The sequence below is a fragment of the Eulemur rufifrons genome, chromosome 1, assembly GCF_041146395.1.
Source record: "Eulemur rufifrons isolate Redbay chromosome 1, OSU_ERuf_1, whole genome shotgun sequence".
NCBI lineage: Eukaryota > Metazoa > Chordata > Mammalia > Primates > Lemuridae > Eulemur > Eulemur rufifrons.
Window position 1 is genome coordinate 44502677 of NC_090983.1, and position 25922 is coordinate 44528598.

Sequence of the window (25922 nt, forward strand, 5' to 3'; positions counted from 1 at the left end):
ATTCTTATCCATTCTTTACAGCATTCACAAGACAACTACAAACCAAAGATGAGATAGAAGACCTTGGATAAGATACAACCTCTAAAAACTAAGTTTTCTTACGGCAATTATAATACCAAATTAAGTAATTGTTGCAATGTTTAAATGACATATTTTATGTAATTTTTCGGTGCTGATCCTGAGAAAGAATAAGTGCTCAAATATGAAAACTTTAAATAAATTAATTGATTTATTCCTAGGATTTGAAAGTGTAGTTTGAAAATATACTTCAGAGAAGCTTAATCAAAAGCATTTAGAAGAGTTACAAAACTATATTAAACAATTGATTCGACCACACAATTATTAATGTAGAATTGCTTCTAATAGCATTGTAATTACAATATAAGTAAAAATTCTAAACAATGATGAAAGACAATCCCATATATTCAAACAATTAAGAGTACTTATACAAAATTTAAAAGTACAATAATTCAATTTGAATCTTAATAATTTAGTTGAAATAAGAAATCATTTGATTTAATGAAAGTATAATTTATATATGTTATGTATATTCTAAATCTAGGCTATAATTTGTTAAAACTTTGATATACATTTTATAAAAACACCTAGTATCACTCTATATTTCATAAAGCTATTCACTTTTATGTCTTTATATTTTTAAGTTGCCTAATGTTTAACTCAATTTATTGGCTCAATCATTTGCTTTGTTATTCAACACAATAGTTTTTTTATTAAAAAAGCATACATTTAAAAACATTAAATACTATGAATGCATTATTAACTCTAATTTCTACATAAACTAATATATTAAAGCATGGCTGAAAGGAAATTGGTGAAGTTAACTAAATTTTCTCATAAAGCTGAACCTAGAACTAGGCTAGATATTTTTCTGCTTACAAAGTGCAGCCGCATATTTTCATCCCTTTTGTAGATGTTAAACTCTATAATAACTGATCAACACTAAGGTGCTCACACGGTAGTAATATTCACTGGGGGTTGGGGGGATGGGAGTGGGTTAATTCACAACTAACAGACTCGGTGAGCATTGTAGAGGGGAAATGGCACGCCTCAAATCCTGGCGTGGGTGAGGCAAAGTCATAACATGTAACCAAAATGTTTGTACCCCCGTAATATCCTGAAATAAATAAAATAAAATAAAATAAAAATTATGTACTTTAAAAATATTCTAACTAAACTATTTTCTAGTTTCATTTCTTTTTTTTTTTTTTTCTTTTTACAATGAAACAATGTATTGCTGCTAGATTTCTAAAAGATCTATTGTGGGTGATGGGGGGGTAAGCAACAGTGGGTAGAGAACCTCATAAACGACGAGAACAGAATCTCATCTCCCATACTAAGTATAAATGTGTGACATCCAAACATTCTCCTGGAACATGTCCATTGAAACCAAACTAGATGCATTTTATCCTAGAACAGCAAGAGTTACCTGGAGGCTGTTAGGAAAGCTAGATTCCTGGATCCTACCAACAGATATTAAGATTTAGTACCTATGAGGTGAGGTTCAAGATGTTGCATTTTTTAAACCTCCCGGTGATAATTATGATCATCTAGTTTTAGAATCTGTGCTCATAAAACTTTAGTTTTCTTGCACAGAATAAACTAGGGAATCTACTTATAAACTGTATATGAGTACCAAATTTTATGATCAATTTGTTGCTCTTTATTTCATTGGACTCCATAAGGGACTTGTTTTCTATTCATTTGATATTGTTTATATTCTATCTGAAAAGCACACATTCATGTATTAGCTTTGGAAAGGAAGAAGGGCAATTCTTCTTTAGGATGTCAGTAATTATAAAAATAAAAATAGCTTTGATTATGTGCTAGACACTGAAGTAGACACTTCCCTTACATCATTAATATTTAATCTTTAACAGAAGTCCTGTTCACACATACTCATGTTAGAGCATTTCAGTTATAACTGCACATTATTTATATGTTTAAAATCAAGGACTAAAATCAATTTTAATTTTGGCTATTTACAGATAAACAGAAACTAACAGAGGTTAAATAACTGGCCCAGGTTACATAGCCAGAATTCAAACTCAGGTCTCTCTAGTTCTATAGGTTTCTGTAACACCTTTTATTACAGAGGAATAGAAAGGGCAATGATGGGAAGCAAATAAAGTAGTGAAACATGGTGAAAACTCTATATATGCAAAACCCAGAAAATGTTCAAAAAAAAAATTCTACAGTTGTCCTAATTTTTCTCAGGTTTCTCAGTTAAAAATAACCAAAATTAACTCATTAAATGAAGCATAAAATACATTTACTTGGAAATGTATTAGGTAGCTGACAGATTCAAAGGAAACCCTGTTGCCACAGGCTTGTTGAGGAATCAAAACTGGTAATGCCTGGGCAAAATTCTGCCACTGAAATCATCAGCTTGGAGGAACACAGCTGGCTCTTCAGCCCCAGCAACTTTTCCCTGACAGTGTTAATGGTGGCAACTGGACGCTCGCTGGGCTCCCTTCTCCTCTCAATTCTGCCACACCTGCCCCAAATCATCTCAAATTGACTCTACGCCTCTGTGTCATCCTGCCTTTAAATGTCCCTTCTTCCATCATGTGGCTAAGCTGAACCTGTCAGAAGCTGGGGAAAAAGAATATATATCACTGCCTACTATGGGACTTGGGGTTGTTGAAAAATAGCCAAGTATCAAATTAAAGACATCATCTGTAGATAGCATTCTGGCCTGAGTCTACAAATCCTAAAACAATGCATAATTCAAGCCCGGATAGAGAATGGGGAAGCATTTCAAGCAGGTTTCTGTCACTGTGGTAATTTTGGTATTTAGCAGGTTGATTATATAAATCACCATTCAAATTATTTAATAGAATAATTCTGAGAGTTAATGGCAGTATCATTATTAATCATGCCAAGACAATAGCATAAATAGTGACTGTCTCAGGCAAACATGGATGTACTATTACCCAATTACTTAAGTTGATACTCCTTCTTATTTATATTGGCTTATATTCTTCTTATAGCCTAAGAGGAATTAATGATTTTCTCTCTCTCTCTCTCTCTCTCCTTTTATTTACTTTTAATTCCTAGGATTATGGCCATCCAGTGGAATTGTGGCCACTGAGTTACTTCAGATTTCCCAAAATCTTACAAGTATCATTTTTAGACCTCTAATATTATATCAAGTGGCCAGAAGAGGATTAAGTTCCCAATTACTCTTCAAATAAATAATTGTTTCAATCTCTGTCCCTAGCTAAAGCTGCTAGTAGAATTCTCTGGACTTCATGAGAAACAAACATTCAGAAAGGCTGGAAGGGAAGTAACAATATCCTCTACAACTACGGGGTATAGGCAGAAAGGGAGAGAGAGAGAACATGAATGATTTTGCTCTGCGTGTGCATATCTATTTTGCCTTGCGCCTGTGAATAGATATTGCCCTTATTTTATGTAGAGCACTGAAAGAAAAGAGGAAAGTCTCTCACATGACCTATAGTTTCTACACTTGATAGAACTGTATTGGCACTTTATTAATGAGTCAGAATAGTTGGCATTTTTAATGCCTAAAAGCCACATAATTATTCATACAATAGCATATGTGAATTAAATTATTGGCATAGTATTTTAATTAAAGCAATTTAACATTATAAGCAAACAACATCCTCAGTCTCTAATTTTTTCTTACATAATCAAATTATGCTCAAATTATGCTAGGTACTATACAAAGAGGATCAATTTGTTTTCATTTATTATTATTATTTACTTCACTAAGCCTTTACTGTGGAATAACATGGCAATAGATAGTCTTAATTGTGACTCTCCAGGACAGCAATATGTAATAGGCTACATCTGAACTTGTGCTAAGATCAGTCTACCTGCAAAATAGCTTCGCAAACTTTTGAGAAGCAGCATTTATCATAATATCAACTCCTCTAAGTCCTGATCCATAAAAATTACATCTTTCATGTTGAATCAATAATTTCACAGTGATTAGTAATACAAATAGAATAGTTTATGTTATTTTATACTATCTGCACCTTTTCTCTGAGAAATATAATCCTGGTTGTTATGAAGAAAATGTTATTAAATTTTAATAAAACTTAAAAATTTAGGTCTCAATATTTTTTTCAGCTACTTTTCTATAATATCACTGCGGTGGTCAAGAAAATAAAGGATGGGTTTCAAAATTTCACATATTCTTCTTTCCACAAATAGTAATGATCAGAGTCCACCTTTATTTTGCTTAATAATGTAGTTCATGAAAATTTCAATCAAATTTAATGATTAATTAGTTATGACATTAAAGTAAATTGGGCATTAAAAATCATAAAAAGTTAAAGGTACCATGAAGAATCTAGAAACATCAGCTTCAGTAGTGAAAACTGACATTTTTATGGCCAAGAGTAACAGTTTAGGAAGGTATGGTTGATCACCAGCACTATGTCCACGCTATCTTACTCCACATATCACATGTTTGAAATAGAAAATGGCCAAAAATAATTATTAAGTTGTATACAAATATATAACACATAGAGCAAACATACCACATCTATGTCACGTTTCCATACTGACTTCTAGCTAATGAAATTTTTGAGTTACTTTTAGCTAATAAAACTGTGATAACTATATTTCACAAATTTATTCATCTATGGTTAATTATTATGCAGCATATTTGAGAACAAGAGGAAATGTTATGCCGCCCCCTAGTGTAAATATTAATTTTGTAACATCAGAATGTCAATGATCCAAGAAGACAGAGCAAAGGAATCAAGAATTTCCATAGTCATGGAAGTTATTATTGAAGAGGGTTAAAAAAAATTCTAAGCTCTCCTAAAGAACCAGCTTTCTATAGTTCCATTAACTTTATGAGTCAAAGAAAAGACTGATATCTGAAGGTTTCCTTCGGATTTTCATCTTTTTTTATCTACCAAAATATTTAGGGTCCTGCTATGGTTTGGATATTTGTCCCATCCAAATCTAATGTTGAAATTTGATCACCAGTGTTGGAAGTGGGCCTGGTAGGAGGTCTTTGAGTCTTGGGAGACTCACAAATGGCCTGGTGCTCTCTTCATGGTAATGAATGAGTTTTCCCTCTATTAGTTGCCATAAAAACTGATAGTTGAAAAGAGCCTGGCCCTCTTCCCCTCTCTTCCTTCCTCTTGCCATGTGATGCCCGTTCCCCTTCCAATTCCACCACGAGTCAAAAATTCCTGAGGCCCTCACCAGAAGCAGATGCTAGCACCATGCTTCTTGTACAGTCTACAAAACTATGAGCCAAATATATCTCTTTTTAAAATAAATTACCTAACCTCAGGTATTCCTTTATAGCAACGCAAATGACTAAGACAGGGCCAGCACATAGTAAAAAGAGAAGATTTTATGCATTCTTAGGGTAGGGATAAGTATGTTAGGGGTGCCATACATAAACTGAGTGCAATGGTCTGAATATTTGTGTCCAATTCAAAATGCATAGGTTGAGATTCTAACCCCTAATGTGATGACATCAAGTGTGAGGCCTTTGGGAATAATTAGTTCATAAGAACCCCCTCCTCACTGATGAATAGTTCCCTTATAAAAGAGGTTTCAGAGAGTTCCTTTGCTCCCTTATTCCATGTGGGAAGAAGTCTGTCTATGAGGAAGCAAGCCCCTCACCAGACAACAAATCTACTGGCACTGTATTCTTGGACTTCCCAGCCTCCAGAACTGTGAGAAGTAAATTTCTATTGTATAAAAGCCACCAGTCAATGGTATTTTGTTATGGTAGCCCAAACAGACTAAGTAAGACACTGAGAAAAAAAGGAAATACTACCAATGTGGTTCAATAGCAAAAGTATCCAAATTATGTAAAGCCATACATATTGAATGGAGTGAATGAGACTGTAATCAGATATGAACATTCCAGCATGAAACGCTGTCAGCAGCAACCATCACTTATTGAGGGATTATGTGCCAAACTTTGTACAAATTACTATATATTCATTATTTCATTTGATCTACAAACCAATCGTCTAATAGGTAGGTATTATCATCTCCTTTTAAAGATAATATAACTGATATTGAGAGAGGTGAACTTTACCAAGTTACCTTGGTAGACTTCTCTTGTCTGATGAATGCTTTCTTTTCCTAACACTGATTTTATTGGGATTAACAATATGCCCAGCAGAATGTACCATGTTTTCCACCCTTCCCTGGACTTGTGAGTGGTTCTGTGACACAGTTTTGGCCAAAGAAACGTAAACCAACACTGTTAGGAAGAACTTCTTAAACAAAGAATGTTCAGTTTTTTGTCCTTCCTGCTTACTCTTTTCACAAGCTTAGAATGTATGTGATGGCTGCAGCAATAACCACCTTTCAACTGTAGAACAATGCAAATAAAATCAGAAAGTCCTTAGCATAGACATTTAAGCCGCTTAATGTTAGAAAATACCTACTTGCAGATTTCTTTTAATATGAGAAAAATACAATTTCTATAAAACACCACTTAGGACATAGTTGATTTTGGGGTTTTAGTTACAGGCAGCTAGCTATATTCACTATTTACTGACACAGAGATAGATATAGGATTTGAACTCAGATCCACCTTGCTATAAAGTGTTTGTGCTTTCAGCCATTATGTAAGTTTAAGAATAAGTATTTTCAAGAAGACATGCTAAACTGGATTCAAGAACACAATTCTGGAGGAAAGCAGCCATTCTCTTCCCTGCCAAGAAGTCTGTTATCCAGACATTGAGTGTCTTCATCAAGAAGTAGTGTTTGATAAATATCAGGTTTTGAAGGTGATACCACAAAAGTAACTTATAATATTTCCCTGATTGGGGAACACTAGGTTATGCTATTTGAGGCATTTTCATTAAACAAAGACAGAAGCTATATTCAATCCCAGCTTTCTGTCCTTGACCAGTTGAAAGGAAAATAATTCAGGGCATACCTCTCATCATTAAACCCCTTCCTCTGTGTGACTAGTTTCACTTCCCTTCTAGTAACTTGTCCAAAAATCTCCTGCTTTCCTTACCCTAAGTTCTAAAACCCATGGACTGTGTCCTCTGAAATTTATTAAGTGTCTGTTATCAAAAAAATCTCTGAAGCTTTAAACTTTTCACGGAAGTTAAACTTCATTTCTTTGCTCCAACTCAAGTTTGTTTCTCTTGAAAACATTGTTCACACTCTCTCTCAAGAAGAGGTGTGGTCCGACACGGTAGCTCACACCTGTAATGCTAGCACTCTGGGAGACTGAGGCAGGAGGATCGCTTGAGGTCAGGAGTTCAAGACAAGTGTAAGCAAGAGCAAGACCCCATCTCTACTAAAAATAGAAAGAAATGAGCTGGACAACTAAAAATATATAGAAAAATATTAGCCAGGCATGGTGGTGCATTTCTGTAGTCCCAGCTACTCAGGACGCCAAAGCAGAAGGATTGCTTAAACTCAGGAGTTTGAGGTTGCTGTGAACTAGGCTGACGCCATGGCACTCTAGCCCGGGCACCAGAATGAGACTCTGTCTCCAAAAAAAAAAAAAAAGGAACAGGTGGATGTTTATCTCCCAAAGCCCAAAGTCCTCATATTATTGTGACGATACAGGGCACAAATCCTCCTTCTTGTTCCACTTTCATACTTCTCAACCATTCTCCTACTCTCCCTTAAGTCTAAAAGTTCCCAGCTTTGGATCTCATTTCCCTGAAGTTTTCTCTGATCAGCTTGCCCTCCTTCCTTCCCTTTTGCAGCCATCCACTCTCATGGTCATATCTGAGAAAGCAAAAAGCAACTTTTGAAAACAGTCAGCTGGGAGCTTGTCTGGGTCCAAGAGTCAGGCATGGGGTTCTCCCATCAAATATGAACAGTTTCACAGTACACTAACACCACACAAGGTCGTTCTAATATTGTGATGGAGCTAAACAAAAACAAGACCATTTGCAATCACATCTGAGAACAGACAAAATCAAAAATGCTGTTTTGTTACCCTAAATCTCTATCTTCAAGCAACATGAGCAAAGCTGCTTCTCCACCAATTACAGTTCTACCCCCACTCTGTTCCTCTTGCCTACTAGGTGAAAAGTACTAAGATACTCAATCATAGAATTGACCTTTCTTTATCATAGCACCCAATCAAGAATAAAACAATGCTTTAATAGACACTCCACAAAATCAACTCACACAATCCAAAATCTTATAAAAGTACTCCTTATACCCTCCTAATGAGATGCATCAAGGTTGCCTATGGTGTGCAGTTTACCTAGTTCCAACAAATACCAATATGCCCAACTTGGTTCAAGTAGAGTTGTATTCCTGGTGGCTTGGGCTAGTGGATGGTGAAATAATTCTGTATATTTTTCATGAAGACATTTTTATTTTGTAAAATGAAAGTCCTTAATTTTAGATAACTTTATTTAAAGCTTATTTTCTTCAACGTAGGCTACCCACCAAAGTGTATACTTTTTAAATTAAGTTTAAAAATATTTTATTTTGAGATACTCTGACTGTCCTCAAGTACAACAAACACATGTGTGATTAGCTATTGGAAGTTAACAGATAAGAATAACTTTATTTTACATAGTTATAGCAGGGGATTTTTAGGGGTTTGAGGTTGGTTCATTGAGATTTAGATTGTAATCCAGGCAAAGATTTCAAATAAAGTTATTATAAACTTATGTATAAAACAGCAGAAAAAGTCTACAATAAACTGTATAAATTTTAAATTATACAGTTATCAGCATCAACTCATCTATTTCCTATTAAATCCAAATAAGATTTATATTTCAAACATTTATTTATCTTATTATAAAAAAGATGTTATAAACTGATCCTCAGTGTATAAGTCAGGGTTCTCCAGATATACAGAACCTATAGGATATGTGTGTGTTTGTGTGGGTATACGTGTGTGTAGTCACATATATGATTTATTTTGAGGAACTGACTCAGTGAATGTAGAGGCTGGTAAATCTGAAATATGAAGGGAAAGCTGGCAGGATAGAAATCCAGGTAAAATTTGGTGAGGCAGTTTTCAGGCAGAATTTTTTCTTCTCCAAGACACCTCCATTGTTTGCTTCTAAGTCCTTTCAACCAGTTGTGTGAAGCCAACCCACATTATCAAGGGTAATCTCCTTTACTTAAAGTCAACTGATTCTAGACATTAAGTGCCTCTACAAAATACCTTCAAAGCAATATGTGGTTTAATATTTGATTGAATAACTGGCTACTATTCTAGTTGATACATAAAACTAGCCATCACACTCAGTATAGCTTATTTTTCTAAAGCTATTTAAGAAAAAAATGTTTTCTTATAATTTGAACACAGTACTGCCATCATAAACATTTAATATATATGCACTTACATTTAGAAAAGTGTATAAATTTCTTCCAGTGGTGCCAAACCATTATGAAAGAGTTCAGAGTAATACATCAGGTAAAGGACTTTGTTTACTTTGACAACGCTGAGTTTTAATTATTTATTATTCCACTTATACTGTGCTAGAAGTACAGTGTAATACATTTATAAAATTAATGAAACCTTGCTAGTTGAAAATGCCATCACAATATAGTATATAGTTATCTCTCTGTATCCATGGAGCTTTGGTTCCAGGATCTCCCTAGTATACCAAAATCCATGGAATATGCTCAAGTCTCTTATATAAAATGGTGTGATATTTGCATATAACCTATGCACATTTTTGATATACTTGAAATTATGTCTAGATTATATTGCTTATAATACATGATAAAATGTAAATGCTTTGATATACTTGAAATTATGTCTAGATATATTGCTTATAATAACTGATAAAATGTAAATGCTAAATACTGTATTGTTTAGGGAATAATGAAAAAGAAAAAATGCCTGTAGGTGGTCAGTACAGACGCACCTATCCTTATTTTTCTTTGTTGAATAGTCCTGACCCATGGTTGGTTGAGTCCATGGAAGCAGAACCGTATATTGTAAAGTTTTTTTGGTTGCAATGGATAATTTAGAATGTGATAAAATGGATAAAACAAATGGTTTTAGGTTAAAATTTTTAGAAAAGAAAACTAACAAAATTAAATTTTTCATTTTTTGTGGCTAGTAATATAAAAATAAATATATAAAAATATATATAATAAATAAATAAATATATATAAATTCTTCACAAATTTTTGCTGCAGTATACTACAGACTATAACTGGTTTTTTGTTTTTGAAATATTACTCAAATTCCTAATATATAGCAATTCCCTTCAATAGTACTATCTCAGTTAAATAGGATCACTGGAGGAAATTATTTCAACATTGTATCATTAGCACGATTAATAAAAATATGATTTACACTATCCATAATGCTTTTAGTAAATAATTTTTCAAAATATGTTAAATAAACTAAACATGTTTACTTAAGTATACATTAAAGAACAAAATTACATTCTAAATTGATTTTTTAAAAGGTCAAAAGCAACAAGAAAATAGTAAAATTTCAGTTGCCTAAATGAAAGTATACAATTTTAAAATGGAAAAATGCATCATCCTCAAATCACTACATGTTACTTATTATGATAGTGCTCCTAGATATTTGATCTGGAGAATACTGCTAATAAGTTTAACCAATATATAATAAACAGATACTATAGAATAATATGAATATGCTGAAAAAATTTTGAAGGCCATTATCTTTCTAAAAATTGATACAATGAAGGGCACACAGAATGATAGAAATATTTCTATCTCACCATAGGTAAACTTGGTTCCCAGACTAAACAAGAGGTGAAAAAGTCAAGTGCCTTCACTGGTCAGAAAGGTAATGTAAAAAAGTGAAAAACCTACATAGCATTAAAAAGCTGTGTAGACAGTGACAAATGGGGAAGTGCATTATTCTTTGAATTGCATTTAAACCCAAATATTGTAAAACACTGGGCACATATAACAAGCTACTTCTGCAGCCTGAATTTGGCCCTGAATACAGCCCTCTGAAACCTCTCAACTAGGGGGTCCCTGAAGTTCTTATTGACCTAGATTTTCAGTAAAAGTGTAATTGCAGTCCTCAAGAACAGAAAATATTAGTGCAGAACTGAGAAGTAAAGACAAGATACTATGTCACTATTTGCATTATAGCTATCTAAAATAACTCAATTGATATTTGATGAACTAACAAAGATGTGTGGAATCATAGGTATTACTTTACAGCATTTGCTTTAAAATACTGCTCACATTTTTTAATCATAACAATAATTCAAATATTAGGGGTTAATGTGTTCTGAAAATGCACACATTGTAGTTTCACTAGAATAAAAGACCAATAGAGAAAAGAATATACATGACAACTAAAGTTCAGAAAAGTGAAACACAAGATACATTTTAATAGTGAATATACGAGAGTTATTAAGAAACTTGGTATATTCCTATACTCCCAGCTACTCGGGAGGCTGAGACTAGAGAATTACTTGAGCTCAGGGTTTCAAGTCCAGCTTGGGTAACATAAAAAAATACAACAAAACAAAAATAGAACTTGGAAGAATAATAACTGGACTTATTATATAAAAGAATTCACAAAGTCATAAGTGGGAAAGTTTAGTGGTATATTAAGGTATCACCCTAATCCATCCTCACCCCTGAATTCTCCTTGCAATCTAACAATGAAAACTTTTCCAACAGCACCAATTCAGCTATAGGTCTCTCTAGTCTTAGCCACAATCTTAAAGTGCCACCTAAATGGGTTTCAGTAAGTGGAGAAACGTTTTAAATTATGATACATTCTCTGAGAGATATAGAAAATGTGCAAGGGAATGACATAAATAAGAGGTTATATCTGATAATGATAATTAAAACAAAAGATCATATAGTACATTTTAAAGACCTAATTTTAGTGAATTTGTATGTACACAAAGGAAAAAAAAGTCTTTAATACTTTTCAAAATTAACATATGCGCAAACATCCTGAGTGACAAGAAACCTACAAACCTGTCAAAAGTTTTGAATATTTTTTCAACAGATTCAAAATGAACAGGAGCTACCTAGAATACATCTTAGCACATAATATTTAGTACATAATACACAGAGACTGTGGTGCCTAAAATAGTGTCTTGTAATTGAGGCATCTCAGTAAATCTGAATGGACTAAATAACAAATATGTTGAGAACTGATTAACAAATTAACATTTCTTGTCTTGCCAAACCTGGTATTTCATATATTGGAAATGAAGGGAAGCCTACACAAACAGGGCCTAGGCCAGGAAGAAATGAGTGATGTTTGCATATTGGAGGATACGAAGTAAAATAAATTTAAAGTCAAATGTTTATGTAATACTGTTACTATTCCTTCATATCTGGAGGCAACCGGAAAAATAGAGTGTTTTCAACCAAATAGATGACACAATACTATTTCTTAATCATATTAGCATAAGGACCCTATGGATTCCATAATTTAGCATGTAAACTGTAAAGGAAATATGTCTGAAGTCAGGAAATCTGCATTATAGTATTGACTCACTGTATGACCTTAAAACCAACACTCATCTTTTTGAATTCCATAGCCAGTGGGAATAGACATAATGCTATTAGGATATGCTAAAATGCTGGCCAACCAACAGAATGTAATGACCAAATTAGTAATAATTTCCAAGGTTCCAAATGCAAACCCCAAATTACATATTAAAAGTGATTAAATGTATATTTAAATTTTCTATATTTAAAGTTTTAAATATTCTCTATTTAAAGTTTTAAAATACATAATTAGGGCAAAGAAATTTTGTGAATTAATTGCAAAAATAAAAAATGTAACTGTCTTTATCCAATAAGCAATTGGTTACACAAGAATGGATTGGGAAAGCTAAAATACAAAATAAGAGTACCTAGAAGATAAACTTTATTCATTGCCATTACACCCTATAACTTATCCAGAAATATTTTGGAACACTATTAAATATAAGTTTATTTCTTGTTCCATGAAATTAAAGCTATATCACAGATATGATGCAATTTATATCAAAAATCATGACAATCAGCTTGATCTTGGTTTTTAAGACATTATGAAATGGAAACTCATATTTTTATTTAAAATTGTCAAGAGGAATACATTTAAAAGCTCATAAATAGAGTCAAGATTAACAGACTTAGTCTTTAAGTATGGGGTTTTTTTTCCCCAAAATTTTATGTTTTTGTGACATCATATGACCTATGGAAAGAAATGTCTATTTTGATGACCTCCTCTATATGAGTGGCAGAATTTCATTCTGGATTTAGAATATACTGCAAGTATCATTGTCATTGAAACCTGAGTTATCCTGGGTAGTCTATAAGTAACTTCTAATTCATGAAAGAATACTGTAAAAGCAGTTGTAAGCTATCTTAAATTACTCTTATGATTTTTGAAGATTATACATTTATTCTCTTAAAATTTGAATTTAAAAAATGTTTCTGAAATACCCAATTATCTAGTGATAGAAAATAATTAGAATTTCTTTGGAAAAATCAGAGTACCTTTTCCCGGAATAGTTTTGTGTTTTAAGTTGCGCTTTTCCAAAATGAGAAAAAACGCAATTGAGAGATTATTAAAGTCCTTTGAACTTGGTACACATTTCAAAATGTAGTAATGTGATGATGTTTTTAAAAGCAAAATTTAAATATGTCAAAATAAAATAGAAAATAAGGTAGGAAAGATCTCATAATTATTACTCCATGAAACTGGTATTAAAATCATTGAACAAGACAAATACATACAATTTTATCTGTCAACTTAAAAATAAAAATAAAACTGTAAAGAAATATGTGAATAAACTCTTACTTGAAAATTTTCAAAATTTGGCATATATATGTTTTAAGACAATATTTATGCTTCTTACTAAAATTACTAATTCTTAAAAGTTTCAGGTCCAGTTTTCTATTTTTAGGTGATAGGTAAGTTTTAGCACACAGTAAGCCCTCATAGCATATTATGTGCTATAAAGAATCATTTTTAGGTAAGTATAGATAGCTCTTTTTTAAATTAGAATCATTAATTTTTAAAAATATCTAGAACCTTTTCTGTTATAAAGGCATAATTATCATTCTCTTCAATAGCAAAACTCATCAAAAGGCATCTAGAATACACATATATCATATATTATCTTATGAAGAAATACTTCAAATATAGTTGGCTCATATATGAAAATCTACATAATTTCAGTCAGTACAAGTCTCATACGCAGAAAATACAAACATAGGCAGTTTATAAATAATCTGGAAGTACTAGCTCAGAAGTCCTTATAAGTCTTTTTCATGATAACTAATAGAATTATGACAGGAGTTATTTCAAAGCTTTTTATTCCTGTTTGTTGTTTCTGATATTTGCTTATATTTAGATTTATTCATCTCATTTAGATAGCTGCTTTTTATCACCCATTTTAATCACAAAGTTACACAGGCAAATCTAGATTTAACCCATATAAGTGCTAAAGAACTAATTAACTTGAAAAACAAGTCAGCATAAGCATATTCAACCATTGTCACAAATCCAAGATTGACTTAAGAATCAAGATCAATAGAATTTTAACAAGTTGAGATTTGGCAAATAACTTTTTTCCTATGTATTTCACTGTGTAGTTTATCACCTAAACCATTATTGTATCTATGAAAATGAAATCTTCTTCAATAAGTTTGCCTTTTTCTGTAAGTAAAACCAGATTTTAAAAATAAACTAATGTTTACTCTCTTCAAAATGAATGTTCCCCTGCTCCCACAAATTTTACCTTCTTAGCTAGTTGAGTTCTCTAAGTAGAGCCAGAACAATTTCAAAAATTCCTTTAGTCCTTGGCTACTACTCTATAAGACCCTCCACTAAAGAGACTGCAGGAGAGTATTTTCACTTTCTTTTGTTCAAAACAAGCAACAACCACATGCAGAACAACAGTAAAAGCAGCAAACTAGCCCTGCTTTTCTGAGTCCTAAATGAGCTGAAAGGAGGTAGCCAAGAGAGTCAAGGGAAAAAGAAAGAAATTAAATGCCTCTAATCAATGTCAGAATGCAATTAAAACTTCAGATAAGAACTTTCACTATATCACAGCATAATTTTTTTTTATTCATGCTGAAACATATCTTAAGATATACAAAGAAAATTAGCTTAAGACTATTGTATTTACTTTTGGACTATTTGAGTCTGTCCTTAAACTTCTACTTTACCTATTGGAGCTAAGTAACCACTATGTAAAAAGGGGAGGAGAGGCTGTTTGCTAATGGACCCAGACTTTAGTGAGTCACACATTTGTATATTACTACCTTATTTTGGCTCTACTCTGTGCAGTACTCAGCCTAATAAGCCTTCATTCTATTTCTTTTTTTCCATTATGGAGGTGTACACTTCTCCGGAAATATCAATATATGAGAGCCAGTTCTGCAGGGAGGTTTTATAGCTAAAATGGGATTTGGATGAAAAGTGGGAGCTATCACCCTGCACTATCTCAATGCTCAGCACATCTTTTCCCACCAATCAGGAGTGCTCTTCCTACTAGGATGCTGAAAGATGAAGCTCTGTGGTCCAGTGAGGACCTTCCAGCAACTGCATGGGTTCTGTTAGTCTAACATATTTCTTAGTGGCTCTAATTGTGACATAGTGATCGCCCTTCACACTTATCCACAAAGTCTTCACAGTGAATAGCTGAAAGTTGACAGCAAGGGTTCTGGAGTCCCTCTTTCAAGCTTAGTACCGACAACTTCTCACTAGAGAAGTTTGCTGCCAGTCAGTCTTTCAGGAAAAAGACGGAATACAAACTATTTCTGAGGCCATCACTTAATCCCGCCACTTCCTCCTCGCCATCAGCCACATGGCTCCCCGCCTCCATCAGAGACACCCACATCCTCATTCACCTTCAGCTCCCTAAACCTAAAGATGTTACCGGGTTACTTGGGGTTAGGGTTCTTTTCTTTTCCTTTCTTTTCTTTTTAAACAGGTCTTGTTGACACAAATTGCTTCAAATAAGGAGAGACTGTGGTAATCTTCAGCATTATGGAGTGAGCTAGAGAGAGTTCAGAGCATTGTGGAAGTGTCAGCCAAAGCCGTGGATCACAGCTTTCCGAAGATTCCTCCCTTTTCTACACCTAATTCTCACCCTACGCCCACCAGATAAATAAATGGATACATTATAAACCAAATTGCATCGCAAAACCCTCAAAACCTCACAGTAACCTCAATCCTCCAAATGCCCTCTTGGGGTGCATGTGGGAAGGCGGCGGGAGGAGGGGGTGGCAGAGAGAGAAAACACAGAAGCGCTTACCAGAGTTTTGTTCCCGTTCTTGCTGAGAGGGCCCCGGAAAACTCCCTTGATGTTGCGAAAGTGTCCGTTGCTGAGATGCGTGGAGCTGATGACAATGTAGTAACACTCCATGGGGCAGCCGCCGCCTCCTCCACCACAGCCGCTGCTTCCATGCACCCCGCGCCGGCAGCCGCAGCGCGCCGGAGCCCCGCGAGGGTGGGCTAGGGACCCGCCAGGAGGGCGAGCTGCCGCCTCTCTCGCACGCCCTCGGAGACAGGCTCACTACACCCCTCTGTGGTGCGCGCCGCGGCTCCCCCGCCTCCGCATGCTCGCAGCGCTCTCTCTCTGTCTCTCCCTCTTTCTGCTTCTCTTCTAATTCGCGTCGGGACGATGAGCCCCGTGGGAGGGGGCCGGGCAGGCAAGAAAGAGGCTAGCGGGAGTCAGTGCCAGCGCGGCGGCCGAGTGGAGCGGGGCAGCGGGAGCCGCCTGCGCGGCAGCAGTAGCGGCGGCGGCGGCGACGGCAGCATCCCCCGCGCTCGGCGCCCGCACCCGGAGTTGCTGCTGCTGGCAGGCATGAGTGTTATTATAGTGAGCGGCGTTGCCGGTCCATTGCACTGAGCCAATGGCAGGGAGCCACTGGGCTGATACTGAGAGCTGTCAGAAGAGTACATCTGTCACCCGCTGCCTCCCCCCGCCCACCCCGCCGCCGGGACCCACGGCCGCGCCAGCCCGGCCGCGAGTGGGGGCGCCCAGCGCGGCGCGGCGGCCGCAGAGGGCCGGAGACCCCAGGGCCACGCGGGCGGGCGGAAGCGCGGCCCGCCACCAAGAAGTGGGAGACTCCTATAAGGTGGAGGCGAAGGGGAAAATGAAGAGACCGTGATTTCTTGCCTGGCAGTCTGTGTGGGGGTTGGGGAGAGGGGAGATAAATAAATTAATAATTCAATACCGAAAGCCGCCCGTTTCCAACTGCGGCGAATCCGGACAGGGGCCATCAGCGGTTTCTCTCTCAAGATAATTACCACCCACCGGGTTTGGTTTGTTTGATTTTATTTGTTTCTAATATGTTTTTGGTGTGAAGGCTCGTATCCTATTCAGAATCTTAGAGAATGGCGAGAAAAGACCACCCCCCCCGGCCTCCTCCCCCAGCTCATTTGTGGATATTGTAAGTGCTTGTGTTGGTGATAGTGTTAGGGGAGGGTAGTTGTGGCCGTGTGAGTTCAAGTGAATAGAAGGTAAAAACTGAGACTCCTGATTTATGTGTTCCTCATCCTGGCATTCCCTTCACCCACCTCCCATGAGAGCCTCAGTTCTTCCTAAATTGCCAAAGCTGAGAGGAAAGCGATGCTTTGCGGCAGAGAAGCCGCTGCCACGAGCTTGCTTTGCATTTCTCTCTAGTTCTTCTCTCACTACAGAGTGTGGAAGCGAACAAAAGCATTCGCCCTAGAAACGACCTGAATGGAAAATCTGCACAGGAACTCATGTGTTTGTCACGGAAAGTAGGGAATGGGGTCTGCTGCCTTCCCTGGAGACAGACTTTCTGGTTGGTTTTTACCGGGCCAAGGCAGCCATCAGCCTGCTTGCCCACCTCCCCCACCCGCGGTTGATTCTCTCTTTGTGTAAGTTTAGCTCCTCTGAGGTGGTGGAGTGAGAGCATCCCATCAGGTATATATACGACTCATTAGTCGGCACTTAAAAAGATCGATAACAGGCAGTGGGAGGCTGGGAGGTGGTGTCTTCAGCAGATTTACTGAAGGCTTTATTTTCCTTTCGCCTTGAAAGTCTTAATTGGTTAAAGCATGTTCCAGACATACTGATGCCCCTATGTCACTGCAAGCTGCACTTCGATATAAACTATGTTTATCTTGTTTGTTTGGGAATCCAGATTGCAATACAATCCATTCTGTGTCCCATATATAGGATTTTATGTAGCAGTGACCCTGCAAACCATAATAAGGTCCTTAAATAAATCTGACAGTTTGATTTCACTTTCTGAATGAGGAAAAAAAAAAAGAGTCTTCATAAGAGAGGCAATAGTAGTGTGAATAAATTATAGGTAGTAGAAGGGAGGAGTGCTAGATTCATCTAAAGAAAAATTCTCCATGTATCATGCTTTAATTCAAACAAAGAAAAAAAAGTTGGTTTGGCTTGATCAGAGCTCATTATGAAGTGTCAGAGTTATTTAGAGGCACTTGGCTAAATTTCTCAGATATCCACTTGGGGGAGTCTGGAAGTCTTGGGAGAAAAAGAGAGTGAGAATTTAAAAACTTCTATAATACTCTGTAGAACAGATCACCCAGTGATTTGTTAGAATTCAATATGAACACAATTCTTTCAGAGAAAAAATATTTAATTGGTCTACATTAAACATTGCATGGAAATTAAATTCATTTCTGGCTCCTATCATTACAAAGTTGTTTTTTATTTATATTTTGAAGATGCAGGCATTCTCCAGACATATCACTTTGGAAAGAACTAATGACCTGTATGATATTATGTCTTTTGAAGGTTTGTAAACTTGCAGTTATTAGAAAGAAGATAACATCTTCAGTATTAATGAGTCATACAGAGGAAGGTACTAAGGAAATGGAAGAAGCACCATATGTGAAAGGACCAAATGATGTAGTATTTGGAAATATGTAAGTCATAATAATCTAAATTAGGCTTTTTTGGCAATATTTTTTTCTCAAAATACTACTGATGAAATTTTCAGGTCTTTATCGACGGCACAAAGGGCTTGATTTCCAGATTAGGAAACAGGAAACAAAGGTACATGAATTTTCCCGTGGAAAATTTATCATCTATATAGAATGTCATACTGTTCTTCTAGTGATAAAGTTTGTGTAAATATATTTACATATATATGTATCAGTATATCTTTAATTTCCTATTGTATTATAAGCTCATGTGATATCCTTGGTCTTTTCCTATTATTTAAACCAATTCTGATTTCTCAAAACTATTGGTAAACATTTTGAAATGAATAGTTTCTGTGGAACAACGTCATTCTAATTTTATAAAATAAAAGGTTTTTCTCTCAGCAATTTGGACATTGAGCTAACTGCATTAGATTAAATATATACTGTTTAATATAAATAGGTAGAATCATAATTTCTTAATCAAAAAATATTTTAAATATTTTATGGAATAATTATAGATCCTTTGTATTCAATTGTCAACTTTCCAGCTGAAAACAATATAAATTAAAAACATAAATATAAAAGTGTCATTGTCTATAAAATTTGCAGTTCATTTTTGCTACAACTTCTATTTTTCCTTTACTAGAAATGCAATTCAAATCAAGATTCCCTATGCTTTTTTCTAACACTGATTTACCCCACTCCTTGTCTGTCTTTGCTTATCCCAAATATGGATACTATGTTTCTGCTCAGCAGCTGAGCACGATTCCTGATTTGCTCCTGGCTCACACAAGATTTCAGGACAATGTTGTTACCTTGCTATGTAAAACCAAGGTCTTGCTCCCTTTCCCATATCAGTGGCTGGACCCCTGGGTTCTGACTCCCTGCCCTCATTCTCTACGTCCAGTTCTTCGAGAGGGAGACAAATCTTTCCTGAGTTTGCCTACCGTTATTTGAGGCCATATCTTACCACCTCCACATGCCTGGACTTCCTACTTCCTATCATGATCATCTCTAGATCCTTTGTTTGAATAACTTCCCATCACTCAATTGAATAATTCATAAATTAGATTGACTTCTGGGTTTCAGCAAGTCAAATTCACCTGAACTTTTGTGAACCAAGCTTTTAGTCTTATGCCATCCTGGAAAAACAAACAAACAAACAAAATGCATATGCCACTGCTTTTTAATTGGGTCTATGACATATTCTTACTCATCATTGAGTATATTATTAGGATTCAAAATTTTTCTTTTCATTACTCTAATAATCTTATGCTCTTTTGATCATCTGTATAACCATACAACTAGATAATTTGTAATGAAGTGATGCATTATTTATCTCTTTGGTTTACACTGGTGTTGATGATCATTTTGGTGACATATACTACTGCTTTTATTACTTTGGGCTAAGAAGGAAGAATCTCAAAATTTAACACATGTGATTTTTTTGCTCTAAAATGAGCCCAAAAGATATCATGAAGGTGTTACATGGCTAAATTAGGGAAAAGTGGTAGGGGAATGGTATCACCATACAGCTTGAATAGTCATCACAAACTTCAGGCACACTGAGATCAATATTGACACACAAATACTCATAAACCAATTCATGTTTGAGATAGGATTTGATTTCAATCAAACAACATCATCTGTTGTATTAAATTAAGATTGTAAATTTGGATATTCTGTGTGTTGTATTTTCATTTGATTTCTGTTTTTTTGTTTTGTGTTTACATAAGAGCTATAAGCATATGGGATTGTATAATTAGTTTGATGTTAACATAGTTAAGTAAAATTATGCCACATGTGAATTTAATCTATGCTGGGGAATATTTTTTAAAAAATCTACATGATATTTAAGTATGAGAAACATTGATCTATCCTAGTCATAGAATATATATTGAATAACCAATACTGACATTACCTGCAGCTGATAATGTAATTGTATGACTTTATGGGTGATGGTAATTTTTTAAGGTAATTATCAGGTAAGTATTACCTAAAAGTAGCTCCAAGACCATACACTTGTTTCTGTATTTCAAGTCTGCTGGGTTGAAATGTGGGGCATGTTAAAAACAAAATCTGTTTTTTAATAAATCTGATAACCCATCAATTTTAAGATGTATTTTTTATATCCACTATAAATGAAAACACACTGCCAATTAATGTAAAAAAATATTGATGATAATACACATATAAAATGTAGAGATGTTACATACAGAATGGCATCTTTGACTCAATGAAGTATTGGGACCTATATTGGGGTCTAGACTCTATTGCAATTAACACCTTACTACAAACCACTTTAAGGCATCTCCAACTAAAGCAACCTTGGAATAATGTATAAATAATGACTCAAACTCTCTTAACTTCAGTTATTTAACCTTTAAAAGAAAAGGAATAAGCGAGATACTATCTTATGTGTTTGCAGGCTTTAATTATCTGATCTCTGGCAACTTGCCTAGAGCTGTTATTGGTCAGGCCTGGCAGAACAGGACACCGACTTAGCTCCCTACTTGAGGATATGTGTCTTCAAGAGCTGGTAGAAATGTAGGAACTGTGCAAATGTGGAAACGAATGCAAGCGTAAAATGGATTGGAGAGAAATTTTACAATTTTCTTGGATTTAACCTTAAGAAGTAAATGAAATAATTTATGGTATGCAATATTTTTATATATCATAAAAGAATGATAGATCACCCGTTAACCTATATAAAATATTTAGCTGATATTGATATTTTCAATCTTTTTTACCCCTTACTTTCCAATTCTAGTAAGTAGCTTCAGGATAAATGCCAGAACAATGCTAATTGAAGAGCCAAAGTTACATTTCTAATATGTTGCCAAAGAAATTAATGTAATTGGATGCCATATAACTAATTTACCAAAAGGAATAACATAAAGCTATATTATAAAAAGTAAAGAAAATGGATGAACAGTTATTATCCTTCTATGTTTTATAGCCTTTTTTGAAAGAAATCTTGTAATTCTATTAAAATTAAAATTGCATATAACTTTTGACCTAGCCATTGCATTTTTGGGATTGCCACGTAGAATATACAAGTACCAGTACAAAAAGGATATTTAAAAGAACATTTAATGAAGCATTGTTCAATTGTTTATAGTTATAAAAAACTGGAAACAAAGGAAATGATCACCAGTAATAGGATAATTGTTTAACTTATGATATATATCATGGACTTTCACATATCAATTAAAACAATAAAGTATATCACATTGATTTGGTAGGAATATCTAATTATTGTGTAAGAAATATATAAACTAGAGGAGCATAAAACAGGATTTGATTTTGTATAAAAACAAGACAAATGTATATTTTGTAAAAGAATAAACAGACATACATATAGGTAAGAATACGTGTAGTTTGTTATCTTGGGTTTCTTAGTGTCTAGTATGGGGGAGCAGGAAAAAAAACTAGAAAAGGAGAAAGCTGGCAGGAGAGAAGAAAGATAAGACTGATGTCCAGGCCCATACAGACAGGTATCATAGCTGAGTAAAAACAAAGGAAGGAAAAAAGGAAGAAAGGAAGGGTGAGTGGGAAAGAGGGAGGAAAATGCAAATATCACTCTAGTCAATATGTGAAGAACTGATTACAGGAGATATGTAAAAGCAGGAAGAATGTTAAGATACTGACATGAAAGCAATTGGTCTAAGATTATAAACTGAGATGGGGAGGAGGGAACAGATTGGGGAAGCACTTTTGTGCTAGAATTTATGGGATTTACTGATAGATTAAGTGTAGTGTGATAGAAAAACCAATCAAGAATAACAGAATTCTGACCTTAGTAAATGAGGGGTTACTGATGTAGTTTATTGGGGTTGGGAAGTCTGGAGAGAAGTAAGCAGGGGAAAATGCTAAAATTTGTATTACTTTTTAAAAAGATTTGGATTACTTTTATACATACAAGTAGAGATAGTTGAGATGGCCAGATATAGTCTGGAGTCAGGATGAGGATACCCATTTGGGAGCCATGGGCATATCAATGCCTTTTATAGGCATGGGGCTGGATGTGAACACATGAGAGCTCAGATAGGTGGATACAGAGCCCCAGGACAGATCAAGATTTACCTCAGGAACGACATCTAAAATAGAAGACAGAAAATGAGCTGCCAAAGAAAGTTATAAAGCCAAGAGAATGGGATGCTTCAGAAATTCAACTGTGAGGAATGCTGCTGGTAGCTTCTATGTAGAATAAGATCAGAGAAATGATCTCAAGTTGATCATCATAAAGGTCATTGGTGACTTTGATTAAAAAAAGACTCTAGCATAAAGAAAAAGGACTGTATACAATTTACAAAAATTAAGTTCTGCAGCACAGCTAAGAAACCGGGCATCTGTGCTATTCATGTGAGAGAAATTTTGTAGAAATATTTCTATATTTGGTATAGACATGCCAGATTTAAGAAAAGCAAAGAAGTTCAAGACTCTGTACCATCCCCTAGTACAGCCTATGTATATATTCAAACTCCCTCTTCTCTATCTCATCCCTTTCTGATAAGAAGAAGAATATATGAATACTTTCACTGAGGTTTCAAATTTATGTATGATCATATTGATTTAGAACCAAATAAATGTAATGAAAGTTACATAGATTTTAACTTATCAAATTGATTTATGTCTTCGTCATTTCAGACTGCTATAGTAATAATATCATAAACGGGGTGGCTGAAGCTACAGAAATTTATCCCTACAGTTCTGAAGCTGGAAAGTTCAAGATCATGGTGCCAGATGACTCAGATTCTGGTGAGGGTCCTCCCCCTGGTTTGAAGACAGATGCCTTCTTGCTGTATCTTCACAAGGCAAAGAGATTTCTCTCTCCCCTCTCTTCTAATAAGATTCTAATCCCCATTCATAAGGGCTCCGCTCTCATGACCTAATTACCTCCAAAGATCCCACTTCCAAATACCATCACATTGGAGATTAGGGTTTCAACATATGAATTTTGGGGGGATACTAATATTCAATCATCCATAGCAGTTTATAAATAATTTTTGTTAACCAAGTCAGAATCAATGGCATAAATAAATATTTTATGGGCTTAAGTAATGTGAAATGGATACCTCATAAAACTCAAATGGAAATATTTAGGAGTGTAATTCACTGTTCATGACATATGACACTGAGAGGAATAACAGGAAACCAGAAGAAGATACATTCATACCAGCAGGCAGCTGACAGAGATAGGAGTGGTGGCTAGCTAGGGAATGGGCCAGTGAGAATAGGGGGTTCCTTGAGACTGCTTCTTTCCTCAACTTTCAGTATGGTAATTTGTTCAAGCACCCAGCTCCTTCAGCTCTATCAGGCAGCAGCAGAGGTATCAGTGTCTATTGAGATAAGCAGGCTGTAGAGAGGCAATTGAGATAAAAGGGAAGTGCTGTCCATTGATCAGTAGTTGTAGAGTTGTCTGAAGGGGTGAATTGGAGTTACTCATGCTGCTTTAAGCAGCAGTAGTTGAACTAAAATGAAATTGTCATTCATAAAAATATGTAAACATACTTGGGGATTCTTAGAAATAGGTAGAATTATGAAACCTGCAATATATTGGAATGCTTGTTAACAAGTAGGAAGTGGCTTGTATCACTGTTTGGACAGAAATGTAAATGTGACTTCCTTGTGCTAATGAACCAGTTAGGCATAAGGGGATATATATTAATTATATTTCACAGAGACACAGGCATTTTTATCAAATGGCAACTTTCCTCTCTGTAGACTTGTTAGGTTAATAGCGTACTTTCTCCAATACATGTAGCTGTGCTTGACTACAATGAATTAACATGATAGAAGAGCACATATACACATACACAAAATAATATATTATTTGAAACTAACATGTATATTTTGGAGTAGTTGATACTAGGAACATTAAATCACATTTAAGACAAACTTACATGAATACAAAACATTTAATTAATATTTAATCAAACGGTTAGTTCACTCCAATTGAGCCTTTCAATTTTTTTTAATCACATAAAAATGAGAAAATTCACATGGTTTTACAGTTACTCTACTAATTGACAACAATATGTATGTACAATTTTTATGTTAAAGTAGAAAAAGATTGAATTAAAAGGAAGGATCAAGTTAAGTACTAAACAACTAAAAATATCATAGTCAATATCCAATAAATTTTATGTCCTTTGACATCCTGTAGAAAGATTAATTATACTATAATAGTGTATTTTATTCTTTGGTGAGTTTAAATACCATTAAAATACAGAATGACAATGAAAAGCAAATTATACTGGCTACAGAGATCAACCGATTCAATTGAAGCCAAAAAACTTTATATTGTAAGCATAAATTTGGATATCTTCAGTATGGTAAGGTTTCTATGATTAAAAATGGAAAAGTAAGTTTACTGCATTGTCTCAGGTTCAAATTTCTCTGTTATCAATTCTCTTCAGCTGCTTCTAATAGAGAATATCTTAGTAATTGCATTATTGGAAATAAGATGCTTAGTTGTGCTGTTGGAATACAAAAATAAAATTGTTTATTCACGGCAAGACATAAGTAACAAGATTATACAGGTGAAGCATATAATGGCTGGGACGGTATTTAGCCAAGAGGAATTTGATAAGGTATCACAAATACAAGTAGTCAGTGGATTTGAGGTTCAAAGTTCTAGATCTAGGAAATTTGATTAGCCCCCAAATTAGGAAGGTGTAATAGCTTGGGGTTTGATCCAAGCACTAAAAATTCATCAGTATGAAAGAATAGATAGGTCCTGAGGTATCCAGTTAGGCAAGTGCAGATAGACATTTATAATGATAATGGTGAGGGAAGTGGAGAGGCAAAAGGTGAAAAGGAAATGAGGGAAGAATGGAAGGGACAGAGAAGGAAAAGTGGATCAATATCAGGGAATACTACAACGTGAATTTGGCTCTTTTGAGTAAAGCTGAGATTTTTTCTTGGTTATACAAATGGAAAGGAAATAAAGTCCTTAAAGCTTTATAACCAATGAGTAGATAAAAGTGCTAGATCCTTGACAGCTTGTATAAATTTTCAAAGCTATCAATTAAAATGTGATTAACTACACAACATGATTTGCTCATTTGGTATAGAAATAACTAGTGTGTTCATTCTAATGGAATAATACCTATAG

The 25922-nt window shown here is 35.0% G+C and overlaps 1 protein-coding gene across 1 annotated transcript in view; it reads right to left on the bottom strand.

Moving 5' to 3' along the window:
- ZNF804A (zinc finger protein 804A) overlaps positions 1-16723 on the bottom strand; it is a 291600-nt gene extending 274877 nt beyond the window's left edge. Inside the window, exon 1 of the mRNA XM_069469928.1 lies at positions 16188-16723. Within this exon, the coding sequence (XP_069326029.1) occupies positions 16188-16298 (111 nt within the window). The 5' untranslated portion in view covers positions 16299-16723. The remainder of the gene's footprint in view (positions 1-16187) is intronic.
- Positions 16724-25922: the final 9199 nt, after the last annotated feature.